Source organism: Lactuca virosa, chromosome 1, assembly GCF_052849685.1.
Source record: "Lactuca virosa cultivar CGN04683 chromosome 1, Lactuca_virosa_CGN04683_v6, whole genome shotgun sequence".
Taxonomy (NCBI): Eukaryota; Viridiplantae; Streptophyta; class Magnoliopsida; order Asterales; family Asteraceae; genus Lactuca; species Lactuca virosa.
Genome location: NC_136426.1, coordinates 194,417,776 through 194,438,180, shown reverse-complemented (window position 1 = coordinate 194,438,180; position 20,405 = coordinate 194,417,776). Strand labels below are relative to the sequence as shown.

The following is a 20,405-nucleotide window of genomic DNA, read 5'->3' as shown; positions in this document are numbered from 1 at the left end:
GTCAATTACATTTTACAAATTTCAAGATTATCTAACTACTAAAACTAATATCATCCTTCAGCCCTATGCTCCGAGCATGCTGGAGATGCTTAGCCCGAGTCAGTCCCTTCGTGAGGGGATCTGTTGGGTTCTCATCCGATGATACCCTCTTTGCCACGAGGATTCCTTCTTCTATTCGATGTCTGATGAAGTGATATTTTCTGTCAATGTGTCTGGATCTCCCATGATCTCTTGGTTCCTTGTCTAAGGCAACCACACTATTGCTGTCACAGAAAATCTCCATTGGTTCCTTTATAGCTGGTGCAACTCCAAGGTCTTCGATGAAGTTCGTTAGCCATATAGCCTCCTTTGCTGCCTCGCTTGCTGCTATATACTCTGATTCACAAGTGGAATCAGCCACTGTCTCCTGCTTGGATCTTTTCCAAGTAATTGCCCCTCCGTTTAGAGTAAAGACCCAGCCCGACTGAGAGCGGAAATTATCCCTGTCAGTCTGAAAGCTAGCATCATTGTACCCTACAACTCTCAAGTCCTTACTGCCACCGAGGGTAAGGACCCAGTCCTTAGTCCTCCGTAGGTACTTGAGGATATTCTTTACCCCAATCCAGTGTGCCTTGTCAGGGTTCCCCTGATACCTGCTAACCACGCTCAAAGCAAAGGCTACATCAGGTCGAGTACACGTCATAGCATACATGATCGATCCTACAGCTGAAGCATAAGGTATTCGACTCATTTCTGCTATCTCAGCCTCAGTACTAGGGCTTTGTGTCTTACTCAATCTGGCGTTACTCTGGATGGGTAACTCTCCTTTCTTGGAGTTATGCATGTTGAACCTTTTCAACACTTTGTCCACATAGGTGCTTTGACTAAGTCCAATTAGTCTTTTACTCCTGTTTCTCAAAATCCTTATCCCTAGGATATAGGCAGCTTCTCCAAGGTCCTTCATAGCGAAACACTTCCCAAGCCAGGACTTTACTTCCTGCAGGGTTGGGATGTCATTTCCTATGAGTAGTATGTCATCCACATACAGTACCAAAAAGCTGACTATACTCCCACTAGCCTTGATATAGACACAAGATTCATCTTCACTCCTTGAAAAGCCAAATTCTTTGACTTTCTCATCAAAGCAAAGATTCCATCTGCGAGGTGCCTGTTTTAATCCATAAATGGATTTCTCGATCTTACACACTCTACTGGGGTACTCTGTACTGACAAAACCCTCTGGCTGAACCATGTAAACATCTTCAGCCAACTTTCCATTAAGGAAAGCGGTTTTGACATCCACTTGCCATATTTCATAATCATGAAATGCAGCAATGGCTAACAGAACCCTAATAGACTTAATCTTGGCCACTGGTGTAAAGGTCTCATCATAATCAACTCCCGGAGTTTGAGAATAACCCTTTGCAACCAGTCGTGCTTTATAAGTGTGTAAATTACCATCCATGTCGGTCTTCTTCTTAAAGATCCATTTGCACCCAACTATCTTACGATCAGGTACATTGTCAACCAAGTTCCAAACTTGATTGTCATACATGGACTGTATCTCGCTATCCATAGCCTCTTTCCCTTTAGCAGCCTCAGGGCCTGCCATGGCTTCCGTGTAGCTATTAGGCTCATCCAGATTTACCAGTGTGTTATCACTGATAAGTGTCTCACCTTCTGCAGTAATATGAAAACCATAATAATGCTCAGGTGCATTCCTAACTCTGGTGGAACGCCTCAGAGGTATAGATTCTTCAGTCGGCTCAACAGGAGTTTCCTCCTCAGGTTGAGGGCTAGGGTTTGAGGTTCCTTCACCACTTGACTCTTGAATTTCCTCAAGGTCAATTTGCCTCCCACTCTCTCCTTGGCTCATGAATTCTCTCTCTCTCGAAAGAATCCTCTTCTTGCTACAAAGACCACATTATCACTGGGTCTGTAGAAGATGTAACCAAAGGATTTCTGTGGGTAGCCGATGAAAATACACCTTTCGATTCGGGGTTCGAGCTTATCGTGAGTCTCGCGTCTCACGAAAGCCTCGCAACCCCAAATCTTGATGTGGTCTAGATTGGGAACTTTTCCAGTCCACACCTCGTGAGGTGTTTTGGCAACCTTCTTTGTAGGGACTAGATTAAGGATATGGGTGGCAGTCTCTAAGGCATACCCCCAAAATGAGATTGGTAGCGAAGCTCGACTCATCATGGAACGAACCATGTCAAACAAGGTCCGATTGCGCCTCTCAGCTACACCATTCAACTATGGTGTCCTAGGAGGTGTCAATTGTGAGACAATCCCACATTCCTTAAGATAGTCAAGGAACTCAGTACTAAGATACTCACCACCACGATCGGATAGAAGCATCTTAATGTTCCTGCCCAACTTATTCTCCACTTCTTGCTTAAACTCCTTGATTTTCTCAAAGGTTTCTGACTTATGCTTGATTAGGTAGACATATCCATATCTACTAAAATCATCAGTAAAAGCCACATAGAACCGATTAGCATCTCTTGTGGCGGTTCTGAAGGGTCCACACACATCCGTGTGTATGAGGTCCAACAAACCTTCACTCCTAGCACAAGTGCCAGTAAAAGGTGACTTTGTCATTTTACCAAGCAAACAAGATTCACAACTATCATCTGACTTTAGGTCAAATGACTCCAAGACTCCATCCTTTTGGAGTTGGCCTATGCGTTTCTTGCTTACATGTCCAAGACGACAATGCCATAAGGATACTTAAGAAATTCATAACTTTCGCATACGAACTCTGTTTTCGACGTTCTTTATATCCACGCGTAGGTGAGATTATGCTCTACAACTCTTGTTTAGACTACATTGGCTAATTCTGACTTTATTTTTAATATATTATTAATATATTATTTTTAGTAGGCCGGGACAGTAAAACTCTGTTAGAAATCCATAACTTCTTCGTCCGATGTCCGTTTTTGTCAGACTTTTTACCGTTGTAATACCATTGATGAGATCTTCGATTCTCGTTTAGGTCATGTTGGAAAAAAGTCGCTCGATCTCGATTTCGAGTTTTTAGCTGTCTATTGCTATGTTCGAAACTTCGAAAAATCATAACTTCCTCATATGAAGTCAGATTTGGGCGTTCTTTTTATGTATGCTCACGGTTTTCGGATATGTACGACTTTCATTCAGACACCTAAGGTTGAAAAGTATTTTATTGAAATTTCTCGTTTTATGCTTAACAGTGTTTTACCGGTATTGTCGTGTATCTTCGATCAGTCATAACTTCTTCGTTATAACTCGGATTTTAGTGTTCTTTATATTTTTGGAAACCTAGTTACGATATCTACCACTTAGTATACTCAATTATGGTTACTAAACAAATTTATTTTTGACCTAATTTTGTTGGTGTTACAGCAGCATTGTTGGAAGACATCTGAAAAGAAGAAAGACAAGTTTAGATTAGATATAAAGATAATCCTTAATAAGACACCCAAATGTAATATTAAGGCTAGGACCCAACACAGTATTTTATAACTTAGAAGAGGGATGTCGTAATCCATGTTATAAAATATTTGAAGGTAGGTGAATGACGATTCACCAATTTCCACCATGAAAAAACGAAATAAGTTATTAGGTTTTATTTGGTTTTGAAACTCCTAGATTCTTTGAGATTAATTGAACTTTTCAATGGCATGTTTCAATCTCGAGTGTGCCCTTCAGGTTTTATGACTGGGATGTCGAGGATCACAAAACAAGGTGTGATGTAACCATGCAAATTACTTGGTACCCTTAATATTTACCCCTCAATCGATGTGTCGGTTAACCACACGCGCTCCGCCGATACTATGATAAACATTAAGTTACCCTTTTCCTACCTTGTTAAGTCCAGGTTAGTGTGCCGGTTAACCACACATGCTACACTAACGACTTAATCAAAGTGCAAAGTGTAATTTTATGGGCTAGCACCTTATTCACATTTTCCTAAAGTAACTAAGATTGGGAATTTATAAAACATTTAGTTACTTTATATTCATCATACTTTTAATGAAGATTTAAAGTCCTTGTCTTACCCGTTCGGCTAACGACCATCCACCGATCAAGGAAGCGGTGGGTGAGAGTAGACACCCATTAAGCTTCCATTTTATAGGAAGCAACCTTATACCCCCTTATAGATCGGCTTCGTGAATGAGGCCTACTAACGGTAAAACGACTTGCACTTATATATATATATATATATATATATATATATATATATATATATATATATATATATACATATATATATATATATATATATATATATATATATATATATATATATATATATATATTATTAACTTATAATATTATAAAGTATAAGGGTTGAATTTTAACTTTTAAAATTCTAGGGGTTGGAACTAAAGTTTTAAAGTGACTTTACATGTTCCAAAACTTGAAGGCAAGTTTTGTAACTTTCAAAACTTTTCATCTTTCATAACTTATGAGTTAATGGTTTATTAAAATGAGAGATTTTTCATTTTATGTAACCTATGTGTTTCTTTAATGGACTTTAAAAGAATGACTTTTGGTAATCCATAACTTGAGGACAAATTATGGATTCCATTAAAACACATAATGATCAAGAATTAAACTAACAAGCAAGTTACAAATAATTCCTATGATCTTCTAAACTCATAAGTTCATGAACATGCATATCAACAATTTCAAGAATCATAAATAAACCATATAAGACTTGAAATTTTGATATTAGCCATTGAAAATGGATTAGCATAACCATTACACCATCTAAAACAAGTTTTATAACACCAAAATAGTTTAGGGTAATGTTTTTAGTCCATTTCCAGCAGCAAAACTCGAAAATCTGCATTCAGGGGCTCCTACTCACCGAGTAGGATGAATTTAGTCATGGACTCGTCGAGTCCCCCCATGGACTCGGCGAGTTCATGCTGCAGAGTGCAGAAAAACTAAGTTTTTTTCACAATTTTGCATCAAGTATCAAACAAACAAGCCTAGGATCTGATACCACTATAGGGTTTTGAGCATTCTAACACTCCTAAGTTGTATATGCAACCCTAGAAACCTTGGATCTATGTTTTACTATGATACATGCACACTTGATTTTTGAAGGTTCTTAACCTATCTAGCGTACCATGGGGAACTTTTAATCATAAATGCTAGAAGAAGAACATACCTTTTTGTAGTTTGGATTCATTGAGAACCTTGTGAGCCTAGCACCTCAAGTGTGATGCCTCAAATGTCTCACACAACACTACAACACTTGGAATAACCTTGACAGAAGTTTCACTAAACCTCAAAATCGGATTTCCCTCTATCTTGTACAAGTAGTAGTAGTGCACGATTTTTCTAGACTAGGGGTCTTTATATAGTTGTGGCACAAGTAGGGTTACATCATGTAAACCCTAATTGTCATGGCTTTCCATATTCCATGATCCATGGGTTTGTAACCTCCATGGACTATCCATGGAGCACCTTATGGGTTTTAGCCCAATCCATACAAACCATGGATCATTAGCCCACTATATAAGAATAGATTATTTACACAATCAACCCCATATATTTAATTAGTCTCTTTTTGATCACTTAATTAATTCCAAATTAATTCTTTGATCAATACTAATTAAATAATATTATTAATATATTAGAACTTATAATATATTAATAAACCTTAAGTGTCCTTTCTCTCATTTTGGTGAATCCAAGTATTGCAATGCCATGCAACCCAAATGGACCATGCTAACCAGGTCAAGTACATACCAGGAATAGTTATGGACTTAGACACCCTATCCAACAGCACTTGCATCTTTAAGACCAAAGGGCATAGCAGTATAACAGTATATACCTTTTGGGGTAATGAATGCAATATCCTCTTGGTCAGATGGTTCCAGTAGGATATTTTTGAATCTCGTTGATGCGTCAATAAACGTTAGCAGTTCATGGCCAGCCGTAACATCTATCATGGAGTCTATGTGTTGTAGGGGAAAGGATCCTTAGGGCAAGCCTTATTCAGATACGTATACTCCAAACATAGTCTCCATTTGTTGTTTTTCTTCTGTACGATAACCACGTTGGCTAGTCATCTTGGGAACTTGACTTCCTTGATCATCCATGTTTTGAGGAGCTTCTCTACTACTTCTTGGATGATCTGGTTTCTTTCGGGTGCAAACTTTCTTCTCTTTTGGTGTATTTATCTGAAAGAAGGATCAGTGTTAAGTTGATGAGTTATGATATTCTTATCTATACCTGTCATATCCACATGTTTCCTGGCGAATGTTTTGCTTCTATCTTTTAGGAACTTTATTAGTTCCTGTTCAATTCGTTCTGGCAGTGAGGATCCTATCAGGATTTTGGCTTCAGGATCCTCGAGGTTCAGGGGCACTTCCTTTGCATCATTTTCTTTTTTCTCCAACACACCTCGTGCCCCCTCTTTAGTTGTTATACATGTTCTGGTATTACTGAATATTTCATAGAAGTTTGTGCCATTCCTTGGATTCTTTTTTATCACCTTTGATCTTTACTATCCCCCATGGAGCGGGCATTTTGACACATTGATGGTATGTCGATGGGACAACCTTCATATAATGGATCACTGGTCTAGCTAGTATAACACTAAAGGAGGACAATGTATCGATTACACAAAAGCATTGCATAGAGTTTACCCTCTCTATGTAGATAGGTATCTTTATTTCGTCGATGGTATGTTTTGTTTCACGACTAAATCAAATCAGCACTAAGGATCTTTTGACTATTTCACCTTCGGGGAAGTTCATCCTTTTTGGAGTGTCCAAGAGTACAATGTTGGCTGAAGATCCTCCATCAACAAGGATCCTTCTTAAAAAAATGGTTGACAATGTAAATAATGATCACCAAGCCATCGTGATGAGGATCCTGAACGTTTATTCTATCTGTTTTGTAGAAGTTTATTTCCTTCTCGTTTGTGATCGATGTGTTTTTCCATGGCCTGATACTTTGGCATGTCTTTTTGCTGCAGAATAAGAGGTGCCACAAATGTCAGATCCTCCAGAAATTACATTGATTAGCTTAGCATCCGCAGGAGGGGATCCTGGTTTTTCTAGTATCTTATGAGGATCTTGATCCTTTTCTTTGGATCTTTCATTTCTTCTTCCGATGATCTCCTTGAGGTATCCTTTCTTGAGTAGGTAACTAATCTCTCTTCTTAGGGCTATACAATCTTCTGTAATTTGACCAAAGTCCTCGTGATATGCACACCATTTGGACTTATCTTTCCAACTAGTTGATTTTCCCCCTTTCTTGGCCATCTCGCTTTGTCGCCAAGATCCTGCATGGAAAATATTAGACCTGAAACATCCACAAAAAAAACAAAATTCAGTGGTCTTAGGAAATTCTTCTTTCTCCCTTCATCTTCAAGGTCATTAACCATATGATGCTCGGGTCTGGAATAAGGTTTAGATTTGTAGGATCTCTGGGCCGAGGATTCGGCCTTCCTATTGGGATTATCATATGAGCTTAGTGGGTTGTTCCTCTTTTGGATCTCCTTGTCTTGTTCGAGCTTTATGAACCTTAGGGCTCTGCTCCTTACTTCGTCCATTCTTTTGCATGAAGTTATTACAAGGTCTTCGTAGAAATGAGATTTTTTATTTAGTTCCATTTTGAAGGCTTCCACAGCAATTACCTTGTCGATGTTGGGGACACTCAGAGCTTCCCTGCCAAACCTGTTCACAAAATCCCTGAGGGATTCCTTAGGATCTTGGACCACCAGATGGAGATCACTAGTGATCTTCTCGAATATTCTGCTACAAGGAAATTGGTTGTTAAAAATATTAACTAAATATGCAAACGAAGTAATAAAGTAAGGAGGAACATTTAGCATCCATTTCAAGGCAGACCATGTGAGGGTGGAACCAAAACCCTTGTACATGCATGCTTCCTTCAAGTGTGTGGGAATGGGGACGATCTCCATTCTTTCCGTGTATTGTGCCATATGTTCTTCAGGATCTGTGGTCCGGTCATAGGGCTTCATACTCGGAGTTTTGAAGCGCTTTGGGACCTCGGTGTCAGCGATTGCAGGAGCGAATCTTGAGATCATGTGGCTTATTGGGGAGGCTTCTGGTATATGTTGGACTACTCCAGGTACGCTTGAGATCATTTGTCTTAGCTGTCGAAGTTATTTCGCCATAATTAGGCTCATTCTTGCATCAACAACCATATAGTTAGTGGTAAAGGTATTATTATTCACGAAGTTACTAGAATTCTTGTTATTGGGAGTAACGAAGGTTTCGTCGGGATCTTGGATCGTATGGGATTTCTCTGTTGGAGCCAAGTCCTAGGCGGGGACAGAGGCCGATATTGAGAATCCTATCTCGCGGTGGTTTGCTGAGGAACCCGTGTTGTCGAAACTCAGGATCCTGGGCTTCAAGATCGAGGGTGCTGCTTCTTGAGGCTTACAGAGCTCTGCCCTCGTTCTCTTCACTTGATTTAGTATTGCCCTGTTATCCTCCTGATGTTGAGTGACTTGTCGTTCCGGTCTCTTCATCATAGCGAGCATTTCGTTATTGGAAATCAATACAGGAGGATCCTGAAATCCTTGGGTAGCGACCAAAGAGGTGTTTTTCTTCGGTGTCTCATATGTTTTCTTGGGAGCTCCACCTGGGGGTGGAGGAAGATTTTTACAGGAAATGGGAGGATTTGAGGAATAGGATAAGGTCGGTTGGGTAGACATGATTCTCTAACGATTATGAACATCACTGCCCCAGGGTAGGTGGCAAATTTGTTTGGTTAAAAATTGATCAATTGTAATTCGACCAATTCGTACGAGAGGTTGTGGTGTTAGTGTAATGTAAGTATCAAATGGTAATCAAAGTGACACAAGTGAGTTACAAGGAAAGCCTTTGATCCTTTGTAGGATATCCGGCATAAAACCTTGGGAGGTGATAATAATCACCTGCCTTGATGTGTTTAATTGATTTTAAATTGAGATTATAAAGATTATGAGAGTAATACGAGTACAAGCGTAATGCTATGACTAATTTTATGTGTTGTGTGCTAGATACATGTGTTATTTATAGTCTAGTGTAAGTAACAAGAAGTCGGATAAATCTGGGATCCTCCGGAATCAACATATGAACGTTATTTGACTTGGTATTCCAGGTCTTTTGTCTGGTTGATATGACTCTCCGTTGAGAATGGGTCTTGAGTTGACTAGCTCTACACATGTGAGAAAAATAAAGAAACTATAGTTGTTACAAGTGTTAGAAATATTAACGCTAATATACAGGATCCTGGGATATGTTTAAGGATCTTGAGGCTTCAGAAATATTTGAGGATCCTGAATATTATGAGTAAAGGATTCTGCCCATAAAAATATGTTGCATGTGAATTTGAGCGTTAAGATTTTCGCTTCATATGTATTTTAATAACCTATAAAACCCTTCATGGTGGTCACCGGAAAAACACCAAATAAGAAAAGAATAAATAAAGGAGATAAACCACTCCATCCTTACCTGTTGTGGCGGTGAAGGATAAAAGCTAAAAGAAGAGTGGAGTCGCCGCTGGTGAAGGCCGATGGTGTTGAAGGACCGACGGTGGTAAACGACTGTCAACGGCAACTAGAAAAAAAAAATCCAAATTCGGAGTAAAAAAGTTCAGCAATCACTAACAAAGAAGAAAACAAGGATCGAGAGTGAACATGCTGCTCGTCTTCGGTGAATGGATTGGCCAATTGCGATTTTCGTCATTGCAGATCGAGAGAGAAAGAGAGAGTTCGTCCGATATGCAAATGGACGATGGACTAAGTTCTGTTAGGGTAAAACCTATGTCGACGACAATTTGTTGGTATAGGGTTTACATAAACGGCGTCGTTCCTTTTTTAGCTGAAATAAAATATAATTAAAAATTAAAAGGCTGTGCCGACAACATGTTGTTAGGATAGATATTTCATGCTAATCGTCACGTGGCATGCTGACGACAAGTCGTCGGGATAGCTTCAAAAAAACTACGTCGTTTCGATTTTCCGCACCATGAAATAAAAATAAATGAAAATCACATTTGTCGTAACCTATACCAACGACTTGTCCACTACTAGAAAAACAACCTTTTATGACGCGCAATGCGTGTCGTAAAACGCTCACACGACGCGCAAATGTGTGTCAAGGAAGGCCTTGTCATAACGAGAGACGACACGCTTTTGCGCGTCGTATCCTTACGACGCGCAATGCGTGTCAAGGAAGGCTTTGTCATAAAGAAGATGACACGCATTCGCGTGTCGTAAGCGATGCACATTTACGACTTGCATTGCGTATCATTAACGCCCATGTAATAAAGAAAGACGACACACATTTTTGCGCGTCATAAAGTTTAAATGTTTTTAAAAATATATATTTTTTGTAAATTTACTAATTTTCAAATTACATCACACATTTAATGTCTCATAATATAAAATAAAATTTCATACGCAAAAAATAAAATGAATTGCATAAATTATAATATGTCATACAAATAATCATTCAAATGTTAAACAAAAATAATACATTGCTAACATGGGTTATACATTCCTATAAAACTAACAGGTGACCTTGATCTAGATCGAGGTCGACTTGGATCGATGGCGACGATTGGATTTTAGATACACAAACATGATTACTAACCTAAGACCTTGTGCAACAAGTGCATCTCATGCGCTATTTCCAGCAACCACCACACGTTTTAGTGTCTCAAGGGCTAGTATACTTCCTCATTGCCATCCAATAGCTTTCATTAACAATGGAACCACCTGTAATTTAGTAAAAAAAAAAACAAGGTCAAAACTGAAAACTAAGTATGCCCTTGCTCCAAGTGTCTGTGTGCATTTAATAACCCAATAGTAAATAAAAAGATAAACAAATAAATAAATAGATATAAATATAAATATATGTATAGTTATATAATTATATACCTCGTATCCTGGTATAGAACCAGAAATGCAAACACTACATTCACTAGGAAAATGCCAAACCGAAAAAATGATAAGATAAATCTTCTTTTAACTTGAGGTTTATATGGAATTTTTATAACTTTGTAATGCATATACAAGCTACATATAAGAACTTATGGTTTATGTGGAAAGTATTCTAGAAATGATGTTGAATAAGAAATGTCTATTCATTTCAAAACTGATAATGAATTGAAATTGTAAATGAAAAAATATAAAAAGAAATTAAATTTACTAAACATAAAACCTAACATACCTCCATCCCTAAGCGCCAGATGAAGAAAGAAACCCATTGTTTCAACTGAAGCATCAAATTAAGAAATCTTAGAAACGTTGACTTACTAGTCGAATGCATTGACCAACCCATGGACAATGATGGTCAAATCTTTGAACATAATTGTTGCAGACAGAGCAATATGAGGCTCTTGGAGGATGATAGAGCATACAAGTATCATAGTATTTGACATTAACTGTGTGACCATTCACAAGTTACATTGTAGTTCAAATTTTCTCTGTTTCATACCTGTCCTGCGATTTTACTATGAAAGGCAACAAAAGAAGCATGACATCAGATGCTGATATGGAAACAATATCTTGCAAATTTAGCAAATAAAAAAATTAAAAACCCCCTGAAAATAAAACTGCACAATAACATACCGTCCAGTAAAATTACTAACATTTCCATTTCTTGCTGCTATCCTATCTGTTTCGAATTAAGAAATCAATTATCCTCCCATGGTTTGAATATGCTTGACAGTCACCACAGTTTGTCTAAGCAGCTATTAAGGTTGAAAAATCACATGTTTAAATAAATTCTTGTTTAATAGAAATTAATGTAATGACAGCTGTCCCTGCCATGCTGGCAAACACAACAAATTTGCTCAACGCCCAGACTAACCTTGAACCCATCCACTGACACATTGGCTCAATCAGGAAAGAGTTGATACCAAGAACCACCTGCCCAATAGTTATTATGGTCAGAGAAATGATTATAAATATGAATTTAGTGATTATTTAGAACTTGAAAAAGGAAATAAAAATGAAAAACTCTAGTTCTTACTGAATTCAATAGCAAACCAAAAGCACCTTCTCTAACACCTTCATCATAAGCTTGAACTTTGGCAGCATCTCCTTTTGGGTCCCCATGATAAACCTCTCTCCCCACCCAATCCGTATCAAAAAGAAAAAAGGGAACTATGACAACTACACATGTGATGTGCATATATAAAAAAGTAAACAAAACCAAAATGACTATTTTACCCTTAGTTTCATTTTAAAAACTTACCCATGTGAGAGCCATGACAATAAGCACTGAATGCATCCCTACTGGTTAATGGCGTAAGTTGGTCAACAAGTTGACCAAAACTGCCCCTGGATTATCATTAAAAGTTTCAACTTGATCTTCTTCTTCAACCTCAGATGATTTACCAGAATTTGTCAGGGGTTTTGAGTCTGAAGTTTCAGACCCAGTCTGCTAATGATTGTTAGAATCTGATAACTTTTTATGCTGTTTTGGTGCTAAAGGGATCTCTTTTGCAAAGTAGAGTATCACCAGTGTGTAAAATGTAAGAAAAATCTGCAAACATGCCAACATGTTTTGTATTATTTAATATTCTAATTTCCCTTTTGTCAGTTAGAAACATCAGAAGGCTATTTGTTTGTCAATTTATCAATTTTAAGATATAGTTATATTTAGCTATTAAAAACTCACCACTGCAACTAAAAAAGTTGCCTTCAGATTTCCACATGCCTCACAACAAGCTCTACTTTTCAAGAAAGGAAACCACCTGCCATGGAGAATGATCAAATTAATTAGAAAAAACAATGAAAAAAAGTCAAATAAACCATACAATATAATAAAAAGACTTCCAATAGATAATTTACCTGTGCCAATTTCCACTAGCACCAGATAGAAATCCTAAGATGTTTCCAATCGCCATCCATTAACAAAATATAGCATTTCCTGAGTTCCTCTGATCAGGGCCTATAAAATAAATGAATAAATATTATTATTAGCATTTCTAGAGACATAACATAAACATCATAAGGTGAAACTATTAACATATTTGGGTTTAGAGTTTTGATCTAAATTAAGATTGAGGAATTCAGAAAACTTGGCAAATACCTGCTAAATCAGCCAGGAGAGCTCGAGCGGGGCCCTGAAATTACTAAAATTGTTACTTGAATTTAAAATAATGGTTTAAAACACAAGTTTTTTTTAAAAAGGAAATCTTTTTATAAATTGTTACCTGAACGGTGTTATTAGCAAGATCCAGCATCCAGAAACGTTTCAATTGCCAAAAACAACTGACAAGCACACCAAATGCATTATATATATATATATATATATATATATATATATATATATATATATATATATATATATATATATATATATATATATATATATATAATCATGTTATGGAAGCATACTGCAGTGTAATCGCCTAAAACAACTGACAAGCACACCAAATGCATGTTCTTGTAGCTATACAATAAAAAGACTTAACTGAGTTTGATATATTTAACAATATGTTATTGAAGCGTTCTGATAAGCACATTAGACAAACCCATAAAGTGACAGCTGACAGCAAATCAAAACCACCCCAGCTTTCGTAGTTCCAAAGACCTTGAGCGAAAGACAGTTCCATTTCTCTGATTCGATATTTGTGAACCTGTAGTGTCCAAACCCTAATTTAGACCACAAATACGATTGGTTGAAAACTATATAAATAGGTAATACAACAATATAATGTAACTTCACAAATCATCCTAATCAATGAATCATTAAACCCTAAACTCAATTAGGATGGACCAGAGCAACAATTAGAAAGCCTTTGGTACTGTTAAACCTAAGGATTCAATAAAATGCCTAGATAAAAAAACGAATCTGATCGAGTAAAGTAATTAACGAACTATTGTAATCATACCAGCTGATAGATAGCTTTTGGAAAAAGTCGGTGGTGATGTCCATAAGAATTTGTCGGAGGAACTCTACTCTCGAAGTGAAAATAAGAAAGAAATTTCCGATCAGGAAGTGGCCTGAACAGCAACTCCTCAGTGAATTCTTCTCCATCGATTTGTTCTACTACTTCTCTCGTGGATTCAGAGGCAACGTGGAGTACAAACACTAACAGCACGAAGATGGAAAGTAAACGAGCCATGAGAATCTGAATGTTCGTGATTGTGTACTATGGTAAAGGAGTCAATCGCGTAGGAAAATCGGCCATTGCAGGAACTTCAAATTGTATTCTCAGTGACAACCCACATCACAGATCAAACCTTAAGCTTCACAGATCAAGCCTATTTTTGAGACTGTTTTTGTGTGAATTTGATGTAATTGATTCGAAATTGCGATTGTAACTTGGTAGGAAATGTTAGATTTGAAGTTGATTTAAGGATTAAATTGAAGAACGAGCGAGCGGTGTTATCGCCGACGTCCAATATCTGCTTCCATTCAATCACCTCAAATGATGAGTAGAGGGGGAGAGAAAGTAATGGTGGGTTGATAGTGCCTTAAAGTGTGTGCAAAAAGGACCAAGGCGCTTGCCCTTTTTCTCTTCTGAGCATCGAAAACGGGGTGAACGTGTATTTGGGTTTTCTGCAAAAGATGGAAACAAAGGAATTTGATGTCAGGTGAGCATGAGATCGTCAATGAGGAGAAGTGAGCAAGGGCATAGTGAAATCATTACACTCTTACCAAAATGCCCAAATTGTGAATTAAATACAGGCGATTAGGGAAGGAAAGATGTGAAGATTAGGGAACGAAAGATGTGAAAGCGTAAAAGGCAAGACTTAGGGTTCAATGGTGGTGGCGATGGCTTAGGGTTTACAAAGAGAAGGAAGGGAGATACAGAGAAGAGAGTGCAGGAGCGGGGTAGTTCAAAATTTTAGAATTTGAGAGGATCTCATTTCCTCCCTTTAAAAATGCGCGTTCCAGTAAAAAATTATAAAGCGACACTTGTAGATGACACACATTTAAGATACGCGTCTTCCGTGTTTCTATTTTTTTTTGGACATTAATTTGAGGTCACGCAAAAATGCGTGTCCTCTATCCTTCAAATTTTGCAAAGCTAACATTATTTTTTAGGGCACGCACAAATGCGTGTCCTCTATCAGCGCGTGTCATTGTTTGCGCGTCATTAAAGGGTTGTTTTCTAGAACTGGTCGTCGGCATAGGTTTTTCAGAAGATAGCGAAAAAATTCATTCCCGCTGAATATTTGCTGACGACATGTCGTCTGCATAACTTTTCAGGTCAAACATTTATGGTCAAAGCTGGCAAAAGTTATGGCGATGACTTGTCGTCGATATAGCCCATCTTTTAACGACGAAAAAAGTCGTAGGGATAGGTGCATAGGTAAATTATATCTAGTAGTGTTTCTCAGCCATATGTTATATTATTATTATTGCCACACCAATGCTAATATGGGTGTCACATGTGTTTCAAATATAACGGTTATATGTTATATCAGATGTTTTAGGTGAAGGAGACAAAAAAAGGAGGTATGTATCCGTTTTATGCCCCCGTAAATGAACAAAAACATTTTAGAGACTAAACAGACCAATCCTAAAAACTTTGTAGGACATTTGTGTCATTTCCCCTATATAACATATTACCAAATTTAGGAAAATGCACATTTTTAAGAAAATGAGAAACTTACGATTGTGAAATGCATATATTGTCCAAAATAACCGAATAACAAAACAAATTGATCAAAAGCCCAAGCTCGTTGGCTTTTTTGTATCGGTTTTTGACGGATGGAACCGGTCCGCATAGGATCAGATGTTTTCATTGGCAAACCGGTGTAAGCTTTAACCATTGTTGATTTGTTTGACCGGAACCGAACAGATTCCAGGGACCAAACCGGTTTGAAAAAAAAGGCTTGTGCTAAACCTTGCTTGATTACGAACAAACTGAAAAATATCCGTTAATTATGAGGCCCAACCTTGTAGTGTCTTGTATATATAAATAGTTTTATATATAATGTGTTCGTATAAACTTTAATTATTTATATGCTTATTATTCTTTTGGTAACTGTTGAAATATATTCACTTATTTTATATTTACATTAAATGCATTATAAAGATTCATACACTTTTTATTTATTATACGATCTTTTTTATTTGATAAAATATCAAATCATGGGTACAATAATTAGTAAAAGTTGTGTGTTTAATAATTAAATATTAAAAAATTAAATAAGGTGTGTATTTGATAAAGAATGTATTAATTTTTCTTTGAAATCTCTATGGGGTTGTGTTTGCCCTATAAACGAGCTCAAACCTGGGGTACTCGGGGTACTCGCTGAAATATTGTCAGGCTTTTGCTTAATTTGTTTGTTGTTTCAAAAAAAAAATTGTTTATATAACTATTTTAGCAAATAATATTTTGATTATAAATTTCCGAGAAAATACCAAAATGGTGAACAAATTTGTCGCTAAATTTCATCCAAAATTTCTTTGGCAAATAATCCCTCCGTCCCAATATTATTGTCCACAGACAAAAAACACATATTAAGAAAAACATTAATTACCATTAACTTTATTTAATAAAATGACAGTTTTGTCCTTATTTTGCATTTAATGTTCCATTAAATGCTTAGTTGGTTAAGTAATAATGAGGGAGTATTTTGGTAAAAATGTTATTTATTTTTAAAAGTGGACTATTATTTTGGGACAAACCAAAAAGGAAAGATGGACTATAATTTTGGGACGTAGGGAGAATCAAATTATGGACCGATCCGAGTAACATCCCTATATCCGTGAGGTTGAATCAACATCATAATTACATATACTTAAGAAAAATCTATATTCTGTAAATATGCACCGACACATTGGACAAGTTTATCAAGTGCCTCAAAGGCCATGATGTATTTGACAAATTATGGATGAACATATCATGCTTTAAATGCAGAGAATGCTATTACGGAGTTGTGTCCACCAATACCAACCGAACTTGAAATTGCTGCATGCATAACAAAAGCGATTGAATAAGTTAACTTTATTAAACATGACATCTGAACCATGGATAAAGAGAAACCAACTCACCAACGTTGATTTCATGCTGTTGCTTTTCATTTGCAACTGTGTCGAATTCAACTGCAGGTTCTGGGTTCTACAGTTGCAATGAGGCCGTTAAGATCAAACTCAAATGATAAAAGGCAAACAAACATGAATGTAAGTAGCACATACAAATTGATTAATGGTGGGATGCAACCATCCTGTTTGAATAGCTTTGATTGTAGCAATGGCTTCCAGACCTCCAGCTGCTCCCATACAGTGCCCAATCATACTCTGAACAAAAATACAAAATAAGATAATGTCAATATCGAGCTGACACTAAGGAGACAAAGTTGACTATGGACGTTCTCACCTTAGTAGCGTTCATTTTGATCCCTTCCTTGCTTTTAAACACCTTCTTGAGAGCATTAATCTCTGCCAGATCTCCTACCACTGTTGAAGTTGCATGTGCATTGATGTAATTTACCTAACAACAAGATTTAGCTCGATCGACAAGATAATGTATGAAGCTCTTTTAATTTTCAACCTTCTTAAAGGAAAGATAAGTAACATAAAACTTAAGTACCTCCTCTGCAGACACACCAGCATCCACATGGCAGCTTCGAATGCAAGATGAAACACACAGCCCATCCAGTCTCGGATTAGTTATGTGATAAGCGTCACAATTAACCGCACCTCCTAAGTATTCCGCAAGTATTGGAGCATCCCTTTTCATTGCATGGTCTAAACTCTCCATTACCTACAAACAAAGGAGATTAACGTTCACATATAGCCAACATGATCAACTAAAAAGATAGAAGTGTATCTAATGAAAAGATGGGTGCTAAACTTACCAAAACACCAGCACCTTCGCTCAAAACGAACCCATCTCTGTCTTTGTCCCATGGTCTTGAAGCAGTCTGGGGATCATCGTTTCTTTGAGACAACGCTCGACAAGCAACAAAACCCCCCAATTCCACAGGAATAATGGGAGCATCGACCCCACCAGCAATCATCAAATCAGCCTTCCCTTCACGGATATGATTAGCAGCAGCACAGAAGCAAACGTTGGATGTCGCACAAGCAGCAGAGATGCTGTAATTTGGTCCCATAAAGCCAAGATCTTTAGCAAGTAAGGCCGGGCCCATGTTTGGTATGCAATAAGGTATGAAAAAAGGTGTAATCTTCTTATAACCTCTCTCCATCAGAGAGTCGACGTTATCAGAAAAGATCGTAACACCTCCCAATGCTGATCCTACAACCACACCAGCACGATCCTTATCGATCTGCACACCATCAAAGATTACTGTAACACAATGTATCAAATGTTTAGAAACATGAAAAATGGAAGGAATTACAAACTTTGGAGCGTTCATGGCTCCCAAGACCAGCATCTTCAAGAGCTTTTTTCCCAGCAACAATACAATACCTTTGACAATCATCAAGTCGATTGTCACTTTTGGCGTCTATATACCCATTTGAGTTGAATCCACGAATTTGGCCACCAAACCGTGTTGGGAATGATGAAGCATCAAATTTGTCTATTAAACTGATTCCACTCTCACCCGCTAGGAGGCTATCGTAGAACGTGCCGACGTCATTCCCAAAGACGGAGACGAGACCCATACCGGTTACAACAATCCGTTTTTTAGCATCTTTTTCCCGTTTGGGTGCGATGGCTGAAGGGTGGGAAGCTAGTAACTGGCGACGTGTGGCACGGATTTGTGCTTGTGATTTCACAATTATCGGTGAAGAGCTTTTGAAGATTGTCGGCGCCGAAGGAACTGGTAACAGCAGAATAGCTTGAGCTTCCATTATTGGGTGCCAGTCTAACGTTTGAAGAGCGTGAAGCTACGAAACCATTTCTATATAATATGGAGATTTTCTTTTACACATCATCTATATTTCCCTACTCACCAGTCTAATCTTGATCTTTTTTATTTCAATACATTTTATTACCAAGGCCCTTTTTTTTATATTATTTTTCAGTTTCAAACTTTACTTTTTTTTTTTTTTTTTATGTTAAAACGTGACTGGCATTTAGTATGTAAAACACAATTTAATAATGTTGGTATGTTTGACAATCTTTTTTTGATTTTGATATTAATTAGGAGGCAAATAATATGTATTTGCTTTCTAGAACTAAATTTGTATTAAGCTATATGTTAAGTTAGTGCTTTCCTTTTAATAATTTTTTTTTTTTTGAGTCTCTAAAATATGTATAAAAAAAATTCGGTGGGGGTGTGGAATAATCGTTTCTCATTATTTGTGAGCTATATAAGTAACTTTAGTTTGTGATCACTTCTCTTTACAGCACTAAAAACTTTAAATATTTAATTGTTTTTTTTGTTATGTGCCGATCAAGAAGTCAAAGAAAAAAAATCTCATACGAAACAACACACACGATAAGAAAAAAAATATTATACGAGACATGGGATATAAAACCCAACTTAAAATACATAGTTTTTCTTCTACTAAGGTTTAAATTTGATAAACATTGATAATATTTATTTAAAACATTAATTATATATCTTTGATAAACAACACAAGTTTATATTATTTTTAAAAAGTTATATTAAAACAATACGTAATTCTTTGTTTACCCGTTCAATAATGTAACTCAAATAATTTGTTAAATAATATCATGCTCAACCGACTTAACGAGGAACCGAATGTGTTAAGAATTATAAAAAATAAGTTTAAAAATGTAATTATCAAATAATAAATATGAATAAAGTTTAAAATTATAAATATTAATAAAGTTAGTAATAAAAAGGTAATCAAATAATAAGTCAATAATGATTAGGTTGTAATAAAATAAAGGGACTGTTATACATACCCCAATTTTGTATACATACCCTTTTAGTTATTGATTTATTAGTGGCATATTTATCTATTATTTATTTGTTGAAACCTTTTTATTGTTTTAGCCAATAAATAAAAATTGTTAGTTTCAACACATTAAAGAATGTGTTTTATACATTATTTCCAAGATCCAAAAAGTTGGCCAACAAATCTAGTTAATCACATTTCCACCTATTATTATTTTATTATATTATTTAACTCTTTATAACCTTGAATCGATTCCATACCCATTAAAGAATGTGTTTTGTAAAATAGAGTCATAAAATTCCCATAAAAAGCACTTCAAAAAACATATTATAATTTTGCTAAAATATAAACAATAGTAGATTTTAGGAATAAATAGTAATTTTTCTGTCGTTAAAAAAAATCTATTATGTTTTAGTCAAAATCTGATAATCCTTCTCAGGGTAAAATGACCATTTTACCCTTGGTCAATGTCAACATCCAAGTCAAAGTCAAAGTCAAGGTCAACTCTCAGTTAATCCCAACTCGTCGAGTTATCTCCCAACTCAGCGAGTTCATGTACTACTCAGACTTATGGTCAACCAAGTCAGCTTGTCGAGTCCCTTCCCAGACTTTTTTGAGTTCTTCCAGTCATATAATCGGGACACAACAACTTAACTC

General features: G+C 36.6%; 1 protein-coding gene and 1 pseudogene across 1 annotated transcript; both read right to left on the bottom strand.

Annotated features, from left to right (window-relative positions):
* Positions 1–11,719: 11,719 nt before the first annotated feature.
* LOC145126164 (sucrose transport protein SUC3-like) lies at positions 11,720–13,194 on the bottom strand (annotated as a pseudogene).
* Positions 13,195–16,706: 3,512 nt separating this feature from the next.
* On the bottom strand, positions 16,707–18,848 carry LOC145163585 (3-oxoacyl-[acyl-carrier-protein] synthase I, chloroplastic-like). The gene is made up of 7 exons (XM_079082409.1): positions 18,279–18,848; positions 17,771–18,202; positions 17,503–17,676; positions 17,290–17,403; positions 17,109–17,210; positions 16,965–17,031; positions 16,707–16,881 (listed from the first exon to the last, which is right to left on the bottom strand). The coding sequence occupies exons 1-7, from the start codon at positions 18,729–18,731 to the stop codon at positions 16,814–16,816; spliced, it is 1,410 nt and encodes a 469-aa protein (XP_078938535.1). The 5' UTR covers positions 18,732–18,848; the 3' UTR covers positions 16,707–16,813.
* Between the last annotated feature and the right edge of the window lie 1,557 nt (positions 18,849–20,405).

Coding starts and splice junctions, on each gene's coding strand:
- LOC145163585 (XM_079082409.1), bottom strand. CDS start 18,731: ATGGAAGCTCAAGCTATTCTGCTGTTACCAGTTCCTTCGGCGCCGACA. Junction 17,032..17,108: donor ATCCCACCATTAATCAATTT/GTATGTGCTACT, acceptor TTGCAACTGTAG/AACCCAGAACCTGCAGTTGA. Junction 16,882..16,964: donor ACAGCATGAAATCAACGTTG/GTGAGTTGGTTT, acceptor TTATGCATGCAG/CAATTTCAAGTTCGGTTGGT.